Source organism: Bos javanicus, chromosome 11 (assembly GCF_032452875.1).
Source record: "Bos javanicus breed banteng chromosome 11, ARS-OSU_banteng_1.0, whole genome shotgun sequence".
Lineage (NCBI taxonomy): Eukaryota > Metazoa > Chordata > Mammalia > Artiodactyla > Bovidae > Bos > Bos javanicus.
The window spans coordinates 54,777,115-54,801,667 of NC_083878.1; the positions used below are offsets into that span (position 1 = coordinate 54,777,115).

At 38.2% G+C, this 24,553-nt stretch overlaps 1 protein-coding gene across 5 annotated transcripts in view; it reads right to left on the minus strand.

The window, feature by feature from the left end:
- CTNNA2 (catenin alpha 2) overlaps nt 1-24,553 on the minus strand; it is a 1,363,902-nt gene that overhangs the window by 50,067 nt on the left and 1,289,282 nt on the right. For all 5 annotated transcript variants that reach the window (XM_061432723.1, XM_061432722.1, XM_061432721.1 and 2 more), the window contains 2 exons: nt 19,802-19,915; nt 11,907-12,088 (listed from right to left, as the gene is read on the minus strand). In XM_061432723.1, the coding sequence (XP_061288707.1) occupies nt 11,907-12,088; nt 19,802-19,915 (296 nt within the window). The remainder of the gene's footprint in view (nt 1-11,906; nt 12,089-19,801; nt 19,916-24,553) is intronic.

Genomic DNA, 24,553 nt, shown 5'->3' on the forward strand with positions numbered 1-24,553 from the left:
ACATAATTGTATTAGTTTTGCCAAATATCAAAATGAATCCGCCACAGGTATACATGTGTTCCCCATCCTGAACCCTCCTCCCTCCTCCCTCCCCATACCATCCCTCTGGGTCGTCCCAGTGCACTAGCCCCAAGCATCCAGTATCATGCATTGAACCAATATTTTCACATAAGGTTTTCAATTAGGTGAACTGTTTAATATTACATGTCTTTCAAATATTTATTAGAAAGGGAAAGGAAAATATGCTGCATTATAAATTTTTAAACAAAATGTTGCATATGATATACCTTCTCCTTTCTTGAAAGGTAAATAACATGATAGACTTAATACATTTATTCTTCTATTTTTAGCATTGTTACTGGTCTCCTTGTGCTCGGTTGCTCAGTCATACCCAACTCTTTGCAACTCCATGGACTATAGCCTGCCAGGGTCCTCTGCCCATGGCATTTTCCAGGCAAGAATACTGGAGTTGCGATTTTGTACTCCAACTGGTCCCCTCATATGCATGTAAAAATCAATGCATTTTTTAGGACTACAAAATTATAATCCTATAGTTAAACGTGGTGAGATACAGAGAAAAGCTACTCAGAAGTCATTTATTTAGATTGCATAGAGAGTAGGCAATGATTGCCATTGTTCCATAATAACATTTTATAAAATGGAAGACTTAAAATGACTTTAGAAAATAAATGTAAATGAAGGGCATTTTGTTTCCCTCTTAATTTTGCTTCTGGTATTTTTAGTGTTAGTAGCTAAAAGTAAGATATATTGTGTTCACATCAATGCTTAAACATGTACATAGGGAAATTCAAAACTTAAGATATTTCATTTTGCTATGGCAACATTAACTCTAGAAAGTGAAAGAGAGTGAAAAAGTTGGCTTAAAACTCAACATTCAGAAAACTAAGATCATAGCATCTGGTCCCATCAATTCATGGCAAATAGATGAGGAAACAATGGAAACAGTGAGAGACTTTATTTTGGGGGGCTCTAAAATCAGTGCAGATGGTGACTGCAGCCATGAAATTAAAAGACTCTTGCTCCTTGGAAGAAAAGTCATGCCCAACCTAGACAGCATATTAAAAAGCAGAGACATTCCTTTGCCAACAAAGGTCCATGTTCTCAAAGCTATGGTTTTTCCAGTAGTCATGTATGGATGTGAGAGTTGGACTATAAAGAAAGCCGAGCACTGAAGAATTGGTACTTTTGAACTGTGGTGTTGGAGAAGACTCTTAAGAGTCTCTTGGACTGCAAGGAGATCCAACCAGTCCATACTAAAACAAATCAATCCTGAATATTCTTTGGAAGGACAGATGCTGAAGCTGATGGAAGAACTGACTCATTGAAAAAGACCCTGATGCTGGGACAGATTGAAGGTGGGAGAAGAAGGGAACGACAGAGGATGAGATGGTTGGATGGCATCACTGACTCAATGGACATGAGTTTGAGTAGGCTCCAGGAGTTGGTGATGAACAGGGAAGCCTGCAGTCCATGGGGTTGCAAAGAGTCGACTAAATGAACTGAACTGAACATTAACTCTTCCACAAAAGGCATTGATTCTATCCATTTGCTATATAGACTTTTAAATACATAGATTTTACATGTGCATTTTATATAATATGAGTGAATTAAAGATTCTGTGACAATTTGGCTCTCATTCTCTCACATTATTTTTTAAATTATCTCTAAATAAACTTTTGTTTTTGGTTTATATTTTTAAAGGAAATTCTAGATGCAGAATCTGTCAATATTTAATAGTATTCTCATTATTATTTATTTCTCTGTAACTTCCAAACCTTAGAAAATCCTTTTTTACAATCTTAGTCTGATAAAAAATTGTTGTTACTTTTTGCCTTCATCTTAACCCATTCCTACTGGAGAAGGGATAATCTACCCACTCCAGTATTCTTGGGCTTCCCTTACAGCTCAACTGGTAAAAAATCCTCCTGCAATGAGGGAGACCTGGGTTTGATCCCTGGGTTGGGAAGATCCCCTGGAGAAGGGAAAGGCTACCCACTCCAGTATTCTGGCCTGGAGAATTCCAAAGACTGTATAGTCCATGGGGTTGTAAAGAGTCGGACACAACTGAACAACTTTCACTTTCACTAACCCATTCACAAAGGGCTGCATTATACTTGATATTTCATTAATAAAAATCTTGGTGTTTGTTTACTCCAAGAATTTCAAAGGATTTGTAGAAATGCTTATTCATGAACCTTTCATGAAAACTTTCAACAGTGGATTGATTCTGACATTTATAGAGGCTTGAATCTGTCTGAGGCTCAGGCTTCCTAAATTTCAGCTAAAGCATCATTAGAAGCATGTCTTCTTGTAATTAAAAAGAGACTACAGATTTACTATTATATTGTTATTTAAAAAGTTTGACACTAGAATTCACATTGTAGACTCAATTAAATTCTTGGAGTCACAAGTGGATGATAGGGATGTATTTCATGAAACTAGAGAGCAATGTAGAAATTTTGAGATCATCAAATATTTCCTCATTTTCTAGCTGAGAAAGCTGAAATCCAAAGAGGAGGCTAAGTGACCTGCCCAAGATGATAAGAAGAGAAAAAAAAGGACTGAACCTCTGTGTCCCTAATCATAATTTTGTTGGTTGCCATGAAGGAGGGGTGGAGGAGGGAAGGACTGGGAAGGTAGGACTAGCAGATGCAAACTATTATATGCAGGAAGAAGAAACACCAACAAGCTCTTACTATATAGCACGGGGCACTATAATCAATGTTGTGCTCAGCTGCTCAGTCGTGTCTGAGTCTTTGTGATCCTATGGACTGTAGCCCATCAGCGTCCTCTGTCCATGGCATTTTCCAGGCAAGAATACTGGAGTGTGTTACTCTTTCCTTCTCCAAGGGATCTTCCTGACCCAGGGAGGGAACCTGCATCTCTTGCATCTTCTGGCATTGGCAGGAGATTCTTTACCACTGAGCCACCTGGGAAGCCCACTATATTCAATATCATATGATAAAACATAGTGGAAAATAATATTTTTTAAAATGTCCATATGTGTATAACTGGGTCCCTTTGCTGTACAGCAGAGACTGGCACAACATCATTGATCAATTATACTTCAATTTAAAAAAAATTAAAAAATATTACAAGAAGAGATTTATGAGTTAGAAAACAATAGAACATGGGATGGACATGTACACATTGCTGTATTTAAAATAGATAAGCAACAAGGACCTACTGGATAACAAAATTTGGATATGGAACACTGCTCAATGTTATGAATACATGTATATGTATGGCTGAGTCTTTTTGCTGTTCACCTCAATCTATCACAACATTGTTTATTAATCGACTATAGTGAGTGAAGGCAATGGCACCCCACTGCAGTACTCTTGCCTGGAAAATCCCATGGGCAGAGGAGCCTGGTGGGCTGCAGTCTATGGGGTCGCTAAGAGTCAGACATGACTGAGCGACTTCCCTTTCACTTTTCACTTTCATGCATTGGAGAAGGAAATGGCAACCCATTCCAGTGTTCTTGCCTGGAGAATCCCAGGGACGGGGGAGCCTGGTGGGCTGCCGTCTATGGGGTCGCACAGAGTCGGACACGACTGAAGCGACTTAGTAGCAGCATAGTGAGTGAAAGTCTATCAGTCCTATGCGACTCTTTGCAACCCCATGGACTGTAGCCCACCATCCTCCTCTGTCCATGGAATTCTCTAGGCCAGAATAGTGGAGTGAGTAGCCATTCCCTTCTCCAGGGGATCTTCCCAACCCAGGGATTTAACCAAGCTCTCCCGCATTGCAGGCAAATTCTTTACCATCTGAGCCACCAGGGAATACCCAATACAAAATAAAAGTTAAAAAAAAAAAAACAATAGAACACAGAAAATAAACAAAACTGGTTCCAAAAAAAAAAAGAAGGGAAAAGTGATATAGAAAATAAACCTAGTTTGTTAACAAGAAAAAAATTAAGTGAAGAAAATGGCACTTGAATGTTAGAATGGGTTTGTACATGCTCACAAGAGCTGACTATAAAACTGTCAGTAGACACATTGGTAGCTTGAAACCTGCCATGATAGTACTCCTTCTATGGCTTCTTTTTTTCCCCCTAGAAAATCAGAAAGCTGCTGCCAAAGGCCAACTTAGTAGAAAGGATACATGTATCCTTTCTTTCCCAAACTCCCCTCCCACCCAAGCTGCCACATAACACTGAGCCCTGTTCCAAGTTGAGAGTAAGGCTACTGTGATCTGAAGGAGGTTCTAGGGGGCTTCTGCAGCTGGAATATGGTTATAAAGTTTATAATATTTAAGGCATACATTTCTTTAATGCATTTTTCTACAGGTAAACTTCATAATTTAAGATTATATTTATTTTCTTATTTTTCTGTCAATATGATGTATATGAAAAAATGTAATTTTCTTTTCCATGATGATAGAGGAACCTGAGTCACTTTTTTTATCATTTATTCATCATTACAATTAATCATTTATATGCTCTTTTTTTCTGAGTTTTTATTCAAGTTTTTTACATATTTTTCCATTTTTTTAACCTAAATTACTTGTCTCTGTTTTTTAGATATTTTGAATTTTGATCTTTTGTTAATCATGTTGCAAATTACTTCTTCCAGACTTAGCCTGTATGTTTACCTTTGTAAAGCATTTTTAAAGTATAAATTTTAATTTTATTGTGGTCAAATGTATCAATCATTTCTACTAGAGTTTGCACTTTTTGAAACTTCTTTAAGAAGTTCTTCCTGTTGAAAGTGTTAGCTTATACTATGGTGGTAATCATTTTGCAATATATATATATAATATATATTTTGCAATATCTATATATATATACATATATTTCAGAAAATTGATATTCACATGCAAAAGAATGAAGCAAGACCCTTAACTCATAGCATATAAAAAATTAACTGAAAGTGGATTGTAAGAGCTAATTTATACACATCATACAAGAAAACTTAAGAGAAAAACTTCATGACATTGGATTTGGCAATGATTTCTTGACTATTACAACAAGAACACAGACAACAGCAGCAATATTAATTGAAAAATTTGACTCTATCAAAATTTAAAATCTGTGAATTAAAGGACACAATCAACAGAGTAAAAATGCAGCCCATAGAATAAGAGAAAATATTTTAAAATCCTATATCTGACAAGGGGCTAAAACCCAGAATACAGAAAAACTCCTACAACTCAACACTAAAAATCAACCTGAATTAAAAAAAAAAAAATGAGCAAAGCGCTTGAATATACATTTCTCCAGAGAAGATATACAATAGCTAATCAGGAAGCAACAGTTAGAACTGGACATGGAACAACAGACTGGTTCCAAATAGGAAAAGGAGTACATCAAGGCTGTATATTGTCACCCTGCTTATTTAACTTCTATGCAGAGTACATCATGAGAAATGCTGGGTGGGAAGAAGCACAAGCTGGAATCAAGATTGTTGGGAGAAATATCAATAACCTCAGATATGCAGATGACACCACCCTTATGGCAGAAAAGGAAGAGGAACTAAAAAGCCTCTTGATGAAAGTGAAAGAGGAGAGTGAAAAAGTTGGCTTAAAGCTCAACATTCAGAAATCTAAGATCATGGCATCTGGTCCCATCACTTCATGGGAAATAGATGGGGAAACAGTGGAAACAGTGTCAGACTTTATTTTTGGAGGGCTCCAAAATCACTGCAGATGGTGATTGCAGCCATCAAATTAAAAGACGCTTACTCCTTGGAAGGAAAGTTATGACCAACCTAGATAGCATATTCAAAAGCAGAGACATTACTTTGCCAACAAAGGTCTGTCTAGTCAAGGCTATGGTTTTTCCAGTGATCATGTATGGATGTGAGAGTTGGACTGTGAAGAAAGCTGAGCGCCAAAGAATTGCTTTTGAACTGTGGTGTTGGAGAAGACTCTTGAGAGTCTCTTGGACTGCAAGGAGATCCAACCAGTCCATTCTGAAGGAGATCAGTCCTGGGTGTTCTTTGGAAGGACTGATGCTGAAGCTGAAACTCCAGTACTTTGGCCACCTCATGCAAAGAGTTGACTCATTGAAAAAGACTCTTATGCTGGGAGAGATTGGGGGCAGGAGGAGAAGGGGACGACAGAGGATGAGATGGCTAGATGGCATCATCGACTTGCTGGATGTGAGTTTGAGTGAACTCCGGGAGTTGGTGATGGACAGGGAGTCCTGGCATGCTGCGATTCATGGGGTTGCAAAGAGTCGGACACAACTGAGCGACTGAACTGAACTGAACTGACATGAAAAGATGCTTAACACCACTGATTATTAGGAAAATACAAATCAAGATCACAGTGAGATACCATCATACTAAAATGGTTGCTGTAAAAACAAGCAAAAATAAAACAAAAACAAAAAATAAGAAGTCTTGGCAAGGATGTGAAGAAGTTGCAACTTTTGTATACCATTGATGGGAATGTAAAATGGTGCAGCTGCTATGTAAAACTGTACAGTGGTTCCTCAAAAAATTAAACACAGAACTACCATATGATCTAGCAATTCCAATTCTGGGTGGAATACCCAAAGGATTGAAAGCAAGATCTCAAAGAGGCATTTGTACACCCATGTTCATAGCAAAACTATTCGTAACCCAAGTGCCCCAAAATTGATGAATGGATAAGCTAAATATAATATATATATATATATATATATTCAATAAAATATTACTTAGCCTTAAGAAGAAACAAAAGTCCGACATGAACTATAACATGGCTGAACCTTGAGAACATTTTTGTTGTTGTTCATTTGCTAAGTTGTGCTGGATTCTTCACGACCCCATGAACTGCAGCATGCCAGGCTTCCCTGTCTTTCACTATCTCCCTGAGTTTGTTCAAAGTCATGTCCACTGGGTCAGTGATGCCATCCAACCATCTCATCCTCTGTCACCCCCTTCTCCTCTTGCCCTCAATCTTTCCCAGCGTCACGGTCTTTCCCAATGAGTGGGCTCTTCACATCAGATGGCCAAAGCTGAGCTTCAGCATCAGTCCTTCCAATGAATATTCAGGCCTGATTTCCTTTAGGATTGACTGGTTTGATCTCCTTGCTGTCCAAGGGACTGTCAAGAGTCTTCTTCAGCACCACAGTTGAAAAACACAAATTCTTTGGCATTCAGTCTTCTTTATGGTCCAACTCTCACATACGTACATGATTACTGGTTGAAAACATTATGCTAAGTCAAATAAGCCAGTTACAAAGAGAAAAATGTTATTTGTTTCCACTACATGAGATACTTAGTCAAGTTCATAGTGACAGAAAAAAGAATGGTGGTTGCCAGGTGCTGAGGGGAGAGGGGAATGAGGAATGAAGAGTTCAATGGTCAGGGTTTCTGTTGGGGAAGATGAAAAAGTGCTAGAGATAGATGTTGGTGACAGTTGCACAAAAGTGTCAGTATGCTTAGTGCCACAGAACTGTACACTGAAAAATGCTTAAAATGGTAAATTTCATTGTATGAATTCTTCATTACAATAAAAAGAAAAGCCAATTACTTTAAACAGCCATATGTGATTGGGGCTACTGTACTGGGCAACACAAGGTTAAATGAGCAACAGTCTTTGGAATAATATGAAGTGGGAACAGAAATAAAAAATGGTCAACAACACATATATATAGATAGATATATAGATCAGACCCCAAAACATCAGACGTTTGAGTCTTCCGGTCAGTGGACAGTGGGTTTCCCAGGTGGCTCAGAGGTAGAGAATCTGCCTGCCAATGCAGGAGACACAGGTTCAGTCCCTGGGTCAGGAAGATCCACTGGAGAAGGAAATGGCAACCTAATACAGTATTCTTGCTTGGGAAATCCCATGGATAGAGGAGCCTGGCAGGCTGAAGTCCATGGGGCCACAAAGAATCAAACATGACTTAGCAACTGAACATGATAACACAACACAGTCAGTGGACAGCAGTGTGGACAAAGTGACCGACCCCACTGGTTGTCGCTCCCAGTCTCAAACTAATGGCTTAGACCCTATGTCTCTCCCTAATTCACATCAGGTTCTCTATTTTGGGAATTTTGAAAGGTGCTTTGAAGAACCTTGTGACCTTAAAGACAGAAGACATGTTATTGTACTATTGGAAACATATTTTTAGTTTTCTTGAAAAAACATCAAGAGTGAAATTGACTGTACTATATAGATTCATGAAATGTCTCTTTTGGCAATAGGTGATTTTTATACAAGGGTCAATATTTGGACGCTTTCCCAGGAAATGGTCACTGCAAAAAAAAAAAAAAGCCATGGAAATTTATTATCATGTTACTGTTATCCACAACTAAACAACTAATTAATATTTATTTCATGAAAAGGTAATGGGTATTAATGTGAAAAATCAATGTGTGAGTACACTCTGAGTTAATGTACTCAGCACCCAGAATTTTTAAATTCTGAGTATTTCCAAATTAAAACCATTTATTTGCTATAGTTTTCTCAATACCTCTAACTGATCAATATAAGATGTGACTCTCCAGTAATGAGGTATCGTTAGGTAAGGAGTATAATTATAAATGTACTGAATTATAGAAGCTTCTTTTTAGAACCAGAGTCCATAAAACACAGTTGGGAAATACCCTTTCACCCATCAGCTGAAGCAGTATAAAGATAGCACAGTGGAAAAGTTGAATTAATCTGGGGATTAAAGATAAGTCAGGTGAGACTGCAGGACCATTAGCTGAACCATGCAAGGAAATAACATTTAGAAAATGGTCTTGAAGCTGAAGTACAAATATGTAAAAAATTGAGAAGGAATCTAAGGCTCAATAAAGTTAGGCTTTGGATAGCAAACTCAAGATTTTTATATTATTTTATGAAAAGAGGAAAGAAAATTTTGGTGCACAGGAGTTGGGTGGATGCCGTTTAATGGCCAGATATGGCATAAGTTAACTGACAAGAGTCAAGAATTAGACCATAGACTAGTTGAACTGTCACTTGAGCTGGAGTCCTGACTGTCCATACCAAGGCAGGAATGAAGTTTGGGAATACCAGGGTGATTACTTGATCTTTTAGTCTAGTGCTCAATACTTTACAGTTGATTGTAACCTGAAAGCTTTTTATTAGCCTGAACCCAGTTCCTTTCAAGATCAGAACTTATAGTTGATCTAAAAAGACAGTTTTGTCTCTTGCTATACAATTAAATGTGAGTTTCTTTCCTGAACTGCTGCCATCCACACACCTTTTGTTACCAGGAAACAAGACTGGCACATGCTATTTCCTTCTGAAAGTGACACGAGAAATATGGATTCACCCTCTGCAGGACATCATTTCTGCCAGTGCCCATGAGATGGAAGTCAAGAAATGAACAGAAAAAAGATGTGAGGCATAACCAGTTTTATCCACCATGACCAAGTTATTACACAAGTAATGAGGTAGAACCTCTCTACTTTTAATAATAATGGAGTGGATATCATTGAGATTACTGAATCAAATTAGTAAATTAGCTACCGATAAGAAAAAAACAAGATAATAAATGCAAGGTTTTTTTTTTTTCCTTTCATCAAAATGCCCTATAAATGTATGATCTGAGGTGAGTTGTCAAGTTTCAATTCCCACTCAGCTACATCCTTTCCTTTAAATAAGCGAACATAGTACCTAAGAGTCATTAGAGGTAAGGTATACAGCTGACATAATTCCTCCTTAAAATGGAAAACCCAAGGCAATAACAGTAATGCATAGGGTCAAGTGCAGTGAATTTAGGTGAGAGGCACAAAGAAAGATTCAAATTAGCTACCTCTTTGCAAAGGAAGAGGCTCTGCAGATGGCGACAGCAGCAAAACCTCAGCTTCCTGTGTTTCATTTCCAATTCACACCCTCTCCTGTTTCTGGTTATTAATAACTGTATCTTCCTTTTGGCTTCACAAAGGGGCATAAAACTACTCATCAGGCAGCAGGAAAAAATGATAACCAGTACAGTCTAGACATTTCATTATTCAAATCAGCATAAAATGATTATGCAAAATCCCTAGGAACTGAAGTGACCCTCTTTTCACTTTTAAAACTATACTTTGACTAATAGAAAATCTGTCTTAAATATCCTTTAACAAGACTCCTCAAATGTATCTCTCTTCTTTGACACAGTTATATATAATCCAGAGCATTGTAAAACGTCTTCCTGATCTTAACTAGCAACATGGCTCGATTCATCATTCACTTTAAATTAATGAGATTATTTGTTCAAGAGATGTTATTAATGGATCGTATAATATCCATCAGATAAAATACGAATACAATGTTGAAAGCAAGCAAATTAAGTCTTCATAGGCCTTGAAAAGTAATGACTGAGGCTACCATGAGAGTCTGATTTGTAGGAAATTAAGACTTAATTAATGGTTCAGAATGTATTTTCCTACTATTATTTTTGAGTGTGAAATAAATCTGTGAAACCAGCAAAGACCAGCAAAATGTACAAATTTGAACTTCTAACGAATACAATGACACTTAAAATCTCGAAAGTCACCCTTAAAACATTAAGTCATTCCACTGAAGTCAAAAACAATTTTAAAATATTTGGATAAAGGGCCAAGCAATGTCATCAATACATATTAACCAGAGGCAAAACGTAAGGAGGAGAGGGCAGAGATGCGTCATATTTTATTATAAGCTATAATTAATAGTGGGCTTCCCAGGTGGCTCAGCAGTAAAGAAAACATCTGCCTATGCAGGAGATGCAGTCTCAATTCCTGGGTGGGGAAGATAACCTGGAGAAGGAAATGGCAGCCCACTCCAATAATCTTGCCTGGATGGAAAATCCCATGAACAGAGGAGCCTGGCGGGCTACAGACCAAGGGATCCTAAAAGAGTTGGACATGATTTGGGGACTGAAACAACATAATTAATTGCAGCCTTTTCTTACTAAAAACACTCAACAATCATTTAAAAAACTGTCACCATAAGGTAGTATCTTGACATTGCCACACATCTTATATAACTGTAATAACAAATGCCATGTTGAATCATTACTTTTGCTCATGTTTCTTTGTGTGTCTGTGTTTCCCAGAAAAACAAAATCTACAGTAAAACAGTAGCTTTCATTCCTATGGTAGGATACTTTTTAACTGCATTAACTGTTTGGATTTTAAACTCTCCTGTGAAGTTGATAAGAAGAGTATTACTTTCCTCCTTTACAAATGAATAAAGATAGTCAGAGACTGGTCCAGAATCACCTGGTATTTGGACTAAAAAATCCAGGGAATTTTTCATTGAGCTTTGCTCTCCCTTGGTCTGCCCTTCGTGTGGTTGGAAGGGCAGAAATGTCAGCTCCCTTTAAAGGGGAGACTATAAAAATGCAAAGGAAGAAACAGCAATGACCCCTGAGGGAAAAAAGGCTCCTGACAAAATTCTGACTGGTCTCCTGATTTATTAAAAATACTGCTCAGAGCAAAAGGGTCTAAAACTGATACAATGTTTAATTTTCCTGTCACAATTATAGAATCAGATGGTTGAACCCAGTTCTTTGTATGTAAGTATAAAATATGAGCTGAAATTAAATACTAAATCATGAGCTAGCATTAAAAGACATCACATGCCACATATATATACATATTTTTTCCCTGAGGGATATTAGCAAATCATACACTTTATCTTCAGAATAATATTTAAACACACTGCAAAGTAGCATAGACCAAAAATCATTCCCCCAAGCTCCAGGAGTTTGGTTTTATGACTAATTCAGGATGGATAATTAAAACAATACTAATTACAGAAATGAATCTGTTCTGTTTGACCAAAAAGACCTATCTGCTAAGAACCAGGCTCAGATCATGTTGACTTACACATGTAAATTTTATAATACCACGCCCTGCTTTGATGGAGCCTTTTAATTTTGCAGCAGGCTTTTCACATACTAATACCCACTATTATGATGCCGCTGTTATTTTTAAGGAGAAAACCTTCCTCTTCCTGTCTCCATGCCTCACCTTGTGAAGTCTGTCATCTCCATCATGATCATACACATCTGTTTGGCCAGCACAATGATGTCATTGCCGCTGTCATCCCATTTGGCCACTTCAGCATCCAGCTTGCTTTTCTCTTGGTGGAATATCTCCACCTGTTCAGCTATTTTTGCCTTCTCCTCTTGCGGTAGTTGTGCCATGATGGCCTGTGTGGGTTACAGAAAAAGTATGACTAATGATGACAAAAGGAGCACAGACAGAAGGTCAACTCTGCCTCCAGTTAACAGCAAACCCAGACCCTGACAAGGCCGGTAGGCCGTCCCACCATTCTGGAAAATACCCTTTTCTCCAGTCCCAGGAAGGAAAAAGCACAGACTGGTAAGGTCCCCGAATTTCCTGTCCCCATTCTCACATACAAAAAATAACCAAGATCCAAAGGGATGTGCACGTTGACAGTAGCAGAACCTCTCTATGGCTGTGATGACATATGTTTGTTCAAAAGAATCTATTCCTGACAATTTTTATGTTTGGTCTTGGGAAACTTTTACTGGATGAAAGAATGCACCTCTTTCAACACTGAAATCTGTTCAGAGAAGGGAAAAAAAGAGAACAGGCCTTCTGTTGCTGGGAAGGAAAAGAATTTTAAAGAATATCTGAGCATCCCAAATGGGGTGGGGAGACAATCTGTGGGTGTTAATGAAACCATCCATAGTTAAATGCCAAACAAAAATCCTTTATCCAGGGCACTTCAGGGATGGCATATCCATTCCCAGCCCTTCACTGTGGAAATCCTGGGTCAGCCATGGCTCCTTGGAGAGCCTATGAGTATGCACAGAAAAGCTGTGATGGGATAAAATGTAGGATTAGGAAGGAAAAGTTGATTTTCAACAGTTGTTAGTAGGGGAATGTAGAAAAGGAAGAACTACTGTTGATTCTCACTATTTGTGGATTTTTTTTTTATTTGCAAATTTTCCTACTCTTTAAAACCTATCTGAACTCGCAAATCAATATTTGTGATGCTTTCAGTCATTCACAGACATGCGCAGAGCTGCCAAAATTTGTCATCTGACATCCATGTTCCCAGATGAGGTGGAACAAGGGTGTCTCTGCCTTCTTGTATTAGCACTCATACCAGAAACCCCACATCTTTGCACTTTTTGTTGGTGGTTTAGTTGTTTAACGTGGTCCCCAACCCTAGTGTAGAAGTGCTATCTCATATCTCTAAGCACAAGAAGGCTACAAAGTGCCTAATGAAGAAAATATATGTATTATATGAACTTTGTTCACACACGTGAGTTTTAGTGCTCTTAGATATGAATTCAATGTTCATGAACCAAAACTAGGGGAAAAAACAGAAGCATTCATTAAACAAGATTATGTATCCATGGGTTGAAGGAAATGTTAAGACTAGCAGGTCTCAGGAACCTAACCCTGTATTTCCCATAGGAATAATGATTCTGTAGTTGCTAATTAAGCATTCACGGTGACTTTATAGAACATGAGGCCATGAATAAAGAGAATCAACTGTATTTGTTAAACACTATTTATGGAACAGGTGCTGAGTGAAATGTCTGACACCAGTTCATGTCATCACCTTTTGTAGCCTGCGTCACTGAAAGCAGCATGTCGATCAGTGTGTTAGCACTGAGGTCCTTCTGGTGCTGGGATACATGTATCCTCCAGAAGAAAGACCGAGAAAGCATGATTTGGGATACATATAGTTTTTACAAAGGACAAGTAAATAACACCCAAAAAACAAAACTGCTTTCTAAATTGTAAAGCTCCTCCCAGTATAAGTGAATAGTTCTAAGGAGGGGTAGCTGATATCTAACTGAAATATCAGGGGATACAAGATTAGAAGAACTGGGCTCAACCTGGCTCTGTCACTGACTTAAGACCTCATTGCTACTGGATCACATCCTTAACTTTTTGAAATATAAGATTAGCAGACAATTACCTCAATTACTTCAAAATGCTATGATGGACAGAAAATAAAATAATAAATGTTCTACATGTTTGTCTGAAAAAATGACAGTAAGCATGTATGGGATTACTGTTACCATTGTTGTCATTATTTCTATGAGCTTTCCTTTCCAGCTGCTTCTCTGGCTTATTACATAGTTGCCATCAAAGAGAAGAGATGGAATCAGAGACTGTGTGACCACCTATAAATGGAAATCAACATGGTTCCTTGAACACAGTCATGCATCCTGGGTACTATACTAAAAGACTTAAAATGTCAAACATTTAATCTACTTAATTATTTTATAAGATTAATACTATTATTACCCCTATTTTATTAATGATGATACCAAGATCCAGGAAAGTTAATTAACTCTGAACATTACACAACTAATGAACTATAAGAATAGGATTCAAAGCCAGGTCAGCTAACACCATACTTAACCATCCTGCACAATGAGATCACCATGCAGGACAGTGCAGGTGAGACACTGCCTAGTGATTCCAGTCCAATGGGGCAAAGGTCACTGAACCTGCAGCCTCTGTCCACTAGGCTGAGCATCCCGGAGTCGAGGCTTCATCTGCCCAGGATAAAAGGATCTGATTTGCATAAAGGTGTCCTTGAACTAGCAGCTTTCCAGATGCTACCTGTTACTAACAATGTCTACTAAACGCCATGCATATATGTGTGTGACTTTATACAAATAACATGTGTCTTCATGTGTATGATGTCTGTGTGTGTATATATATATATTATATATATATATATAAACTTAGGTCTCTAAATATGTGTGTGCATGTGTATACAAATATTAAAAATCCATATTTTAAAAGTCAAACTAGTTCAGATACAATAGTTAAAGTATTTAAAATACTACTATCCAAAAAATATTTTAAAGTAGTTTTAAAATGTATTTAAAAAGAGTTAATATACAAAAGTTTGTTATAAACTCACATATGCAACATCGTACTAATTCCAAGGCAGCTATTCCAATACTTTTGAGATAAGTTTGGGATTTGCACAAGTTTCCTGAAGCACCCCATCTGATATTCTAAAGGTGTCTAAGATTCATTTGTCCTCCTCATACAAAATTGATAACCATGTTTTACTTATACCCTACAAGTCCTAATCAGCAACATTTAAAGCATCTATTAGGTACTTCTCGTAAAAAAAAAAAAAAAAAAAGAATCTATAAAACTGCTGGGCAGACCTCCAGATTCTACATTCAATATCCAGATTCTAGCAATAAACCTATCATTGTCCCCAAAGGATTAATTTGTGTATTAAAAGGTTACACGTGTCTGTCAACTGTTTTCACTTGAGTTTCAATCGTGCAGTTTAGTATTTGAATATTAACTGCCTTGCTCTAACCCTCTGATTTCTATTAATGTCCTGCCTCTGACTTCTCTTTGAGTTTCCTGAGGGCAAAGACCCCAGCATCTGCCTCGGTGTAGAAACTAAAGGCATACCTTTTGATGGACTGTTCACACATCTCTCCACGCACCCTATTGACACAGTTTGAGAGAAGTTAACAGAACTGACAAACGTTTTCTGAGGGCACAATTCGGAAGAAAAACCAGCCCCTTCAAAGCAAATTTGCAAAGGAAGCTGCTATTTTGACACTGGGGTGCTTCACCCACATAATGCACTTAATGGTGTGTGACTTGGGTGTAAGAGTCATTACATTTGCTTCTGCTAACGTAGCTATCGATGAAGCAAAGTCGTTTCCTAAATATTCTTAAAATGCTCTTGGCTTTTAAAAATTCATAGTTGACCTTTCTGAAACTGGAATTTAAAAAAAGGTTATCTATAAACAGTAGATCACAAACTGTGAAATTTGCAAGTTAATCAAATTAAAATTCAACACATGAGTTTTAATTAGGTCTTATCAATGTAACTCAGCAGTTTGAAATGTTAACACATTAAAGCCCTTCTAGCTAGGGGGGGGAAAAAACAGCTTAGAGGCTGGCTACATTCAAGTCAAGTTGAATACAAAATACATAATGTGCAACTGTTCATTCCCTCAAACTAAGGAAACATAAGAAAAATGGTTTTGATGATGCAGGGGAAAGAGAACAAATCCGTTTTTCTGTTTGTGTCATGTGGTCGCCTGGGGTGGTCTGAGATTTTCCTCTGCTTTCTGTGTAGCCAAGCACAGCTGTCCAGATTGTTGATCTGGGACCCCAATTCGGTGGCCTCAGACATTTGAATTCACAACGTTTCTTACCCCCGTGCCTTAGGCTCCTAGTCTTTCTTCTGAACATCCAACCATTTTCTTGTGTGTGATTGTTCTAAACTTTATTAAGTGAAGAAAGTGAAAGTTAGTCACTCAGTCATGTCTGACTTTTTGCGACCCCATGGACTGTAGCCCGCCAGTCTCCTCTGTCTGTGGAATTCTCCAGACAAGTATATAGGAGTGGGTTACCATTTCCTTCTCCAGAGGATCTTCCCAACCCAGGGGAAACCTGGGTCTTTGATTGAATCCAGACTCTATCATCTGAGCCACCAGTAAAGCCCAAACTTTATTAAATAAAAATGTGTATCACTGACAAAAGCCAGCAACCACTCAGTCCAGAATTTTTTCGTCAATTTAAATCTCAAGGAGCTTTTTTCTAGTCTCAAAAGAATTATTTTCCCAATCCCAAAATGAAAAATGACTTTTAAAGTCTTTGGACATCTGAACTGAAAAGTGTTAGTATCTTAAACACACAGCAATAGTCTACCATGAAAAGTTTAAGTATATGCATGTTTATAAATAATGATTTAAAAGGTTAAAACTTAATGTGCCCATTTCTGTTCACTTGGTTTTAAAGCAAGATAATAAACATAAGTAATTAAGGAGTGGGTGACTTTTACCTGTCTCAGGCTGTGAAGTGAATTGGAAAATTAAGGTTCTTGTCTCATTAATTCAAGTGAAAACTTTCAGGATGGTCTAAATTATCCAGCTCTTTCAGGTTAAATTATTGGCCAGCCTTCTAATGAATGACTATGTTATGCTACAAGCATCATCATCTTCTTCATAAACTTAACATTATGTAATAACTCTTGGATAACTCTTGGGATACTTTTCATCGTGCTTTCTCCTAATGATATTAAGAAGTAGGATGATACATGTATATATATAGAGAGAGAGAGGGAGAGAGAGTGCACACACAAGGAGATGAGGCATAGAGAGGTTACGAAAGTTACCCCAAAGCCGTACAGCTTGCCCTAATCCATTTTTAAAATAAGGTTTGTGTGATTCCAAATAATATGTTTTATCATGAAGGTTAAATGCCAAAGAGTTGTTGATTAATTTTAACTATGTCAGCTTTTGAAGAAAGAAGTTTATAAGATATCATGTTTAGGATCAAAGGTCCTGATAATTTCTATATTTCATCAGAGCAAGGTATGATTGTTCTCCATTCAAATCCCACCCCCCCCCCACCTCTGTGTGTATGTTTCTCTCTCATAAAGCATTGTAGACAAGCAGCAGACGGCAACACATAAAGGGAACAAAGCTTCACTCTAATTTCAGAATTTGAGAGCAATGTTTAAATGGTACTAAAGTATTTTTTCCCACCTTAACCTCCTCTTGGACTTAATTTGCCATTTTCAGAGAATTTCCCTGAATGAGAACACAAAGTAACCAGAGGAGAGCTGGCTGCTGGAAAGAGCAACTGCCTCTGTCAGAGACAACTTTTGCCTCCTCCACACTTTTGAACAAGTTAACACACTTCTCTGGTCAAAAGTTCGACCATCTGTCATCTCAGCAATTCAATGCACCCTCTTATTTCCAACTTATGGACGTAATTCTATGTCTCTGATTTGTCATCATATAATTATAGGCTTAAATAGGCTGACTCAATAACTAATGCTGTCTGCTGCAAGTTACTCATACAAACCTCATGATGGTTCGCAAAGACAAATCAGCAAATGCTGAATTACAGGGGTAGTTTGTTCTTACTATCCTGGCCTATGTTCATCATTCATGCTGACAAAACTTTCAAAAAAGACCATTGTCTTCTCACCTACTGGGTGAAGAAATAATGGATGATGAAGATAGATGTCATCTGACTTTTGTTTCCACTCACTGTAACTGACTTGACCTTGAATGTAAGATGCATGAAATGGAAGTATAATGAGACTGCATTTTTCCTTGTAAAAAGTGAGGCTGTACCAATACTAGGTTGCAGTTAGTCAATCAAATTGACTTTGACCTGATTAATGTTTAGGTGAATTACTCAAACTTGCCCTTTGTCACTGACATAAAAATGCTTGTTTTACTTCATTTTGAAGATGAATTGATCTGACTGATGAATTAGTGTAGTGTTACACCAGTACAGGCTCAAAAGACTCTCAGCTTAATCAACTTCCCTATTTTCAATATTTTAAGGGGAGTAACTAAAGTCTACAAGGAATCTTTTAAAGTAGGGAGCTTCACACTCTTCTGTGCACCTTTCTGCTCTCACCAGCCCGTGATAAGAGATTTCTCTTCCAAAAGATGACAATTTTCAGTCATCCCTTATTGAGCACTCAATGCGTGTCAGATATTATGCTCATTATTTTATAAATGTTAAGTGATCAAAACTTCAAAGGAATCTTATCAAACAAGCCTATTATTTACTTATAGATTATTAAAAAAAAATAAAGCTCAGAGAAAGTAAGCAGCATGTACCAGAGCATAGTCTTCACCCTACTCATTACAATTCAGAACTAAGTCTGTCTGAAATCAAATCCAGTGCATCTCCAATGTTCTAACTTTTACTCTCACACTTCCCCCAACAATGTCCATTTCTATCTTCTAGATCATTTAATTGTTGGATGAGACTATCAGGAGAAATGGGACCTTCTTGACTCAACATAAAGCTTAGTCTTCTCTGAATTATCTTTATTTTAACCTTTGATTGGCTATTTTCTACTCTTTTTCAGAATTCTTATGCCAGTTTGAACTTTCTGGAGTTTCTAGATCCTTATTCTAAATTGCCATCTCTATCTCATTCTTCCTATTCATTATCTTTTAATAAGTAAAACTTTACAAAAGAGAATTAGAATATCCATTAGGATATCTCAGTTATACTATAATTACATTATTTTAGCCCTATGGAAGCTGCACCTTTAAAGGGAAGAGAATCTCACCCTCTTCTGCAATCCCCAGGAATTTTATCTGCTGCTCCCTGACTTGATTACTGGCAGCTTATCCTCAAGAAGCTCCAGCTAATAAGACTGGTCAGATTCCAGAATATCCTTTGGAACATTTTTATTGGTGGACTGTCTCACAGAGTGTTCAAGAGAGTTCAAATGTCAGCCACAGTGATGATCTTTTTATGGTTCTTGCTCCACAGTCTTTAACTGTTATATTTCTTGTATGTCTCTGTAATTTCTTTTTCAATCACATGGATCTGGGGCTGCTGCCTTGGGCCTAGGTAGGTCTCAAGGGAAAAACTTCTTTCTCAACTCTGATGTCCCTGAACCAACTGCAAAATATGTGGTCTTGTTTCTCAGATACCCTAGGCCAGAGTGTGGAGCAATAACAACCCCACTGGTAACAAAGTAGTACTCTCATTCTCCCTTTGTGGTTGTCACCTATGTGGTTAACAAGCTTGGAAACTTTAAGAACTATGAAGTCTGGGAAAAGGTAAGATCTGAGCATTCCCTTATACCCTGGTCACTGAACCATCTAATCATGACCTCTAACCCCCACCAAATTCACAATACACACAAGTTTTGCTGTGATATGGCTGCTATGATTTCAGTGATGGAAACAGAAGGAAGTAAGAAGGAATTAGAATCAGTGGTGGTGATTTCACTGTGTAAAATGTGAACTGCTAGAAATGAAACAACCCCAGATGACAGCCTGGATTTCTGAGCCATGAATCTCTGGGGTTTCAGGTACCTAGAAATCAGAAATTCCTTCAAACCAGTTTGGTGAACACAACCACTGTGCTCCAAATCAAAGTCATGAATGTCCACTCACCCGTGCACTCTGTCCTGCAATGAGCTGGTCATCCTCAGTCTGAACACTTGTCCGGCTACGTACATCGTAATCTTCCTGCTCAAAGTCTGAATCATCCTCTAATTCTTCTGGGGTCTAAAAATACAGAGGAAAAGAGAAAAATCAGCATACAGATCTCCTTCAACTTATAATGCGATTAAATTCCAACAAACCCTCTGTAAGTTAAAAATATCTTAAGTCAAAAATTCATTCAATGCACTAACCTACTGAATATATAGCTTAGTCTGTGTGCACATGTGTGTTCAGTCATGGCTAACTCTTTGTGATCCCCATGGGACACAGTCTATGTCCATGGGATTTCCCAGGCAAGAATACAGGAGTGGGTTGCCATTTCCATCTCTAGGACATCTTCCAGACCCAGGGATCGAACCGGTGTCAGTGGCATCTCCTGAATTGGCAGGTGGATTATTTATCAAGAGCACTACCTGGGAAGCCATAGCTTAGCCTCAGTTCAGTTCATTTCAGTTGCTCACTCATGTCCGACTCTTTGAGACCCCATGGACTGCAGTAAGCCAGAATTCCCGGTCCATCACCAACTTCTGGAGCTTGCTCAGACTCATGTCCATCAACTTGGTGATGCCATCCAACCATCTCATCCTCTGTCATCCCATTCTCCTCCCACCTTCAATCGTTCCCAGAATCGGGATCTTTCCAATGAGTCAGTTCTTCCTATCAGGTGGCCAAAGTATTAGAGCTTCAGCTTCAGCATTAGACCTTCCAGTGAATATTAAGGACTGATTTCCTTTAATATTGATAGGTTGGATCTTCTTGCTGGCCAAAGGACTCTCAAGAGTCTTCTCCAGCACCACAGTTCAAAAGCATCAATCCTTTGGTGCTCAGCTTTCTTCATGGTCCAACTCTCACATCCATACATGACTGCTGGAAAAATCATAGCTTTAACTAGATGGACTTTTTTTGGCAAAGGAATATCTCTGCTTTTTAATATGCTATCTAGGTTGGTCATAGCTTTTCTTCCAAGGAGCAACTATCTTTTAATTCCATGGCTGCAGTCACCATGTGCAGTGATTTTGGAGCCCAAGAAAAGAAAGTCTATCTCTGTTTCCATTGTCTCCCCGTCTATTTGCCATGAAATGATGGGACCAGATGCCATGATCCTAGTTTTCTGAATGTTGAGTTTTAAGCCAACTTTTTCACTTTCCCCTTTCACTTTCATCAAGAGGCTCTTTAGTTCTTCTTCGCTTTCTGCCCTAAGGGAGGTGTCATCTGCATATCTGAGGTTATTGATATTTCCCCTGGCAATCTTGATTCCGGCTTGTGCTTCATCCAGCCTGGCATTTCGCATGATGTACTCTGCATATAAGTTAAATAGGCAAAGTGACAATATACAGCCTTGACGTTCTCCTTTCCCAATTTGGAACCATTCTGTTGTCCCAAGTCCAGTTCTAACTGTTTCTTCTTGACCTGCATACAGGTTTCTCAGGAGGTGGGTGAAATGGTTTGGTATTCCCATTTCTTGAAGAATTTCCCGCAGTTTGTTGTGATCCACACAGTCAAAGACTTTAGTGTAATCAATGAAGCAGAAGTAGATATTTTTTTGGAATTCTTTTGCTTTTTCTATGATCCAACAGATGTTGGCAATTTCCTAAGCTACCTTAAAAGTGCTCAGAACACTTAAAATAGCCTATTAGTTGGGCAAAATTGTGTAAGACAAAGCCTTTCTTTATAATTAAGTATTGACTATCTCATGTCATTTACTGAATACTCTATTAAAAGTGAAAAACAGAACAGTTTTCTGGGTACAGGATGGTGTAAGTGGATCTGCTGTTTACCTTTATTATTGTGTGGCTAACTGGGAGCTGCGGCCTCTGTGTTTACACACTAATAATGGAAAACATGCTTCAAGTACCTTTCATTTGCCTATCATTGTTTTCTAAGTGCTTTAAATACACTAACTCATACACTTTTCTTGATATTACTATGACATACACACTATTTTCTCCATTTACACATAAGGAAACTGAGGCGTGAGAAGATACACCTTGTTCAGAGTCTTCTAAAGCATGCAGTTTGACACATGTACTCAAAAATCCTGTGCTCTGTTAATTTTAAGAGGATAAACTCAGAAGGTGGCAAGGATGGTACAGGGAGGAAAGACAATGCCTTCATGTGAGATTCTCTGCATAATTATCTTTAGTCTGAAAGCTGACAGGCACCCACAACTTGGCACACAGTAATACCATCTCTCAGGGCTGTGTCTTTCAGAAGGAAGGAGCAGATCACAAGCAGTACTGACAATGCAGGTGCCCACTGCCCATCTAAAAGGGCACATTTTAATTTTGCTGGTTTCTTTGGCTATCTCAGTGTAATTAATCAGGTGTGGTTATTGATGAAGTCTTGAGATTGGTCAGACAGGCATAAAATGGGGTCTTTGGTGCCAATATCACATTCTGCCTAATAATTTTCCAGGCTGTGGCATATCCCTCTTGTTTTCCTTCTCTCTTACCACCAACTTTATTAATATTCACTCACTCATCTACAGATGTTCAATTTTTTCCCTAGGAATATTAAAAGAAAGAGGTTTTGTTCCCAGTCTTTATTAACTCAAGCAGGTGTGGAGTGAGCAAACCAGTTCACATAACTGCTGAAATTTTCATTGTGGACAGAGACAAGCATCTCTGTTCATTTCTCACTTCTCTGGAGTGTGCCGAGGAACAATTACAGCAAGTTGGTAAATTCTGCTGACAGATGAGCTGACAAGATTGCACACACTTCTCATCATTAGATTTTGAAAAGGAGAGTGAAAAATAAAATGGAAAACTTCCCTCAACAGAAAAAAGGAGAAAATGACAGTGCCTATAGTACTGTGTCCAAACATTTCAGTGATCTGTGTATTCAGTAGATGAGTCAATGGCAAGCACAACCTGGCAGCATAAGGCTCATAATGAGGAGCTCGTATTCAAGTGGTTATGGCTCAGGAACTAAAATAAAGTTTCAAAATGAAAAAAAAACAATACTGTACACCCAGGGGGCCTGAACTTTTGGGGCCTACTCTGCCACTGATATGTGTTTTTCACAAGCCATTTATAGTTTTCCAGCTTTTCTGTCTCCTCACTCATAAAATAGATAGTAACTGTATTTCTTCTCTCTCCTTTTGAATCAAAACCACGATAAGGTACCATTTCACGCCAGTCAGAATGGCTGCGATCCATAAGTCTACAAGCAATAAATGCTGGAGAGGGTGTGGAGAAAAGGGAACTCTCTTACACTGTTGGTGGGAATGCAAACTAGTACAGCCACTATGGAGAACAGTGTGGAGATTCCTTAAAAAACTGGAAATACAACTGCCTTATGATCCAGCAATCCCACTGCTGGGCATACACACTGAGGAAACCAGAAGGGAAAGAGACACGTGTACCCCAATGTTCATCGCAGCACTGTTTATAATAGCCAGGACATGGAAGCAACCTAGATGCCCATCAGCAGATGAATGGATAAGAAAGCAGTGGTACATATACACAATGGAGTATTACTCAGCCATTAAAAAGAATACATTTGAATCAGTTCTAATGAGATGGATGAAACTGGAACCTGTTATACAGATTGAAGTAAGCCAGAAGGAAAAACACCAATACAGTATATTAACACATGTATATGGAATTTAGAAAGATGGTAACAATAACCCTGTATACGAGACAGCAAAAGAGACACTGATGTATAGATCAGTCTTATGGACTCTGTTGGAGAGGGAGAGGGTGGGGAGATTTGGGAGAATGGCATTGAAACATGTATAATATCATGTATGAAACGAGTCGCCAGTCCAGGTTCGATGCACGATACTGGATGCTTGGGGCTGGTGCACTGGGACGACCCAGAGGGAGGGCATGGGGAGGGAGGAGGGAGGAGGGTTCAGGATGGGGAACACAGGTATACCTGTGGCGGATTCATTTCGATATTTGGCAAAACTAATACAATATTATAAAGTTTAAAAATAAAATAAAATTAAAAAAAATACATAGTAACTACTACCTGTCCTGCCTGCTTCTCAGAATTCTAGCATCAAATACATACAAAAAAGCTTGGTAAACAATACAAATAAAGTAATAAGTGACAGTGATCATTATTATGATTAATAATAACACATACACCTAATACCAACAACTATAATCACCATAATTACAGGGATCATTTTTTACTACCCACTATGGGTCAGGTGGGCTTTCCAGCTGGCTCTGTGGTAAAGAATATACCTGCCAATGCAGGAGACACATGTCAACCCCTGCATTGGGAAGATTCCCTAGAGAAGGAAATGGCAACCCATTCCAGTATTCTTGCCTGGAAATAATTCTTGCCTGGAAATTTTTGGAAATAATAGACAGAGGAATCTGATAGGCTACAGTCCATAGGGTCACAAAAGAGTTGTATACAACTTAGCAACTGAACAACATGGGTCAGCCATTCAACTAAAGGATTTAATCCTTACAATGACCTTATGAAATGAACTTAATCCCAATTTAATAGAGGCATAAACAGGTTCAGAGTAGTTAGGTAAATTTTCCAAGCACCACACCTGACCAGTCAAGGGTTCCATAGCTTTTAACCTTTACAAGTACCATCAGGCAAATAGATAAGATTTGAATATTTTCTTGTGCCTAATCCATGTAGCAAACCCATTCAAACCACCATATAAATAGTTGTGTGCATGTGAAGTTTTCTGAGTGCATGTAAATATGTCTCCTATTCATGCTGTCATTT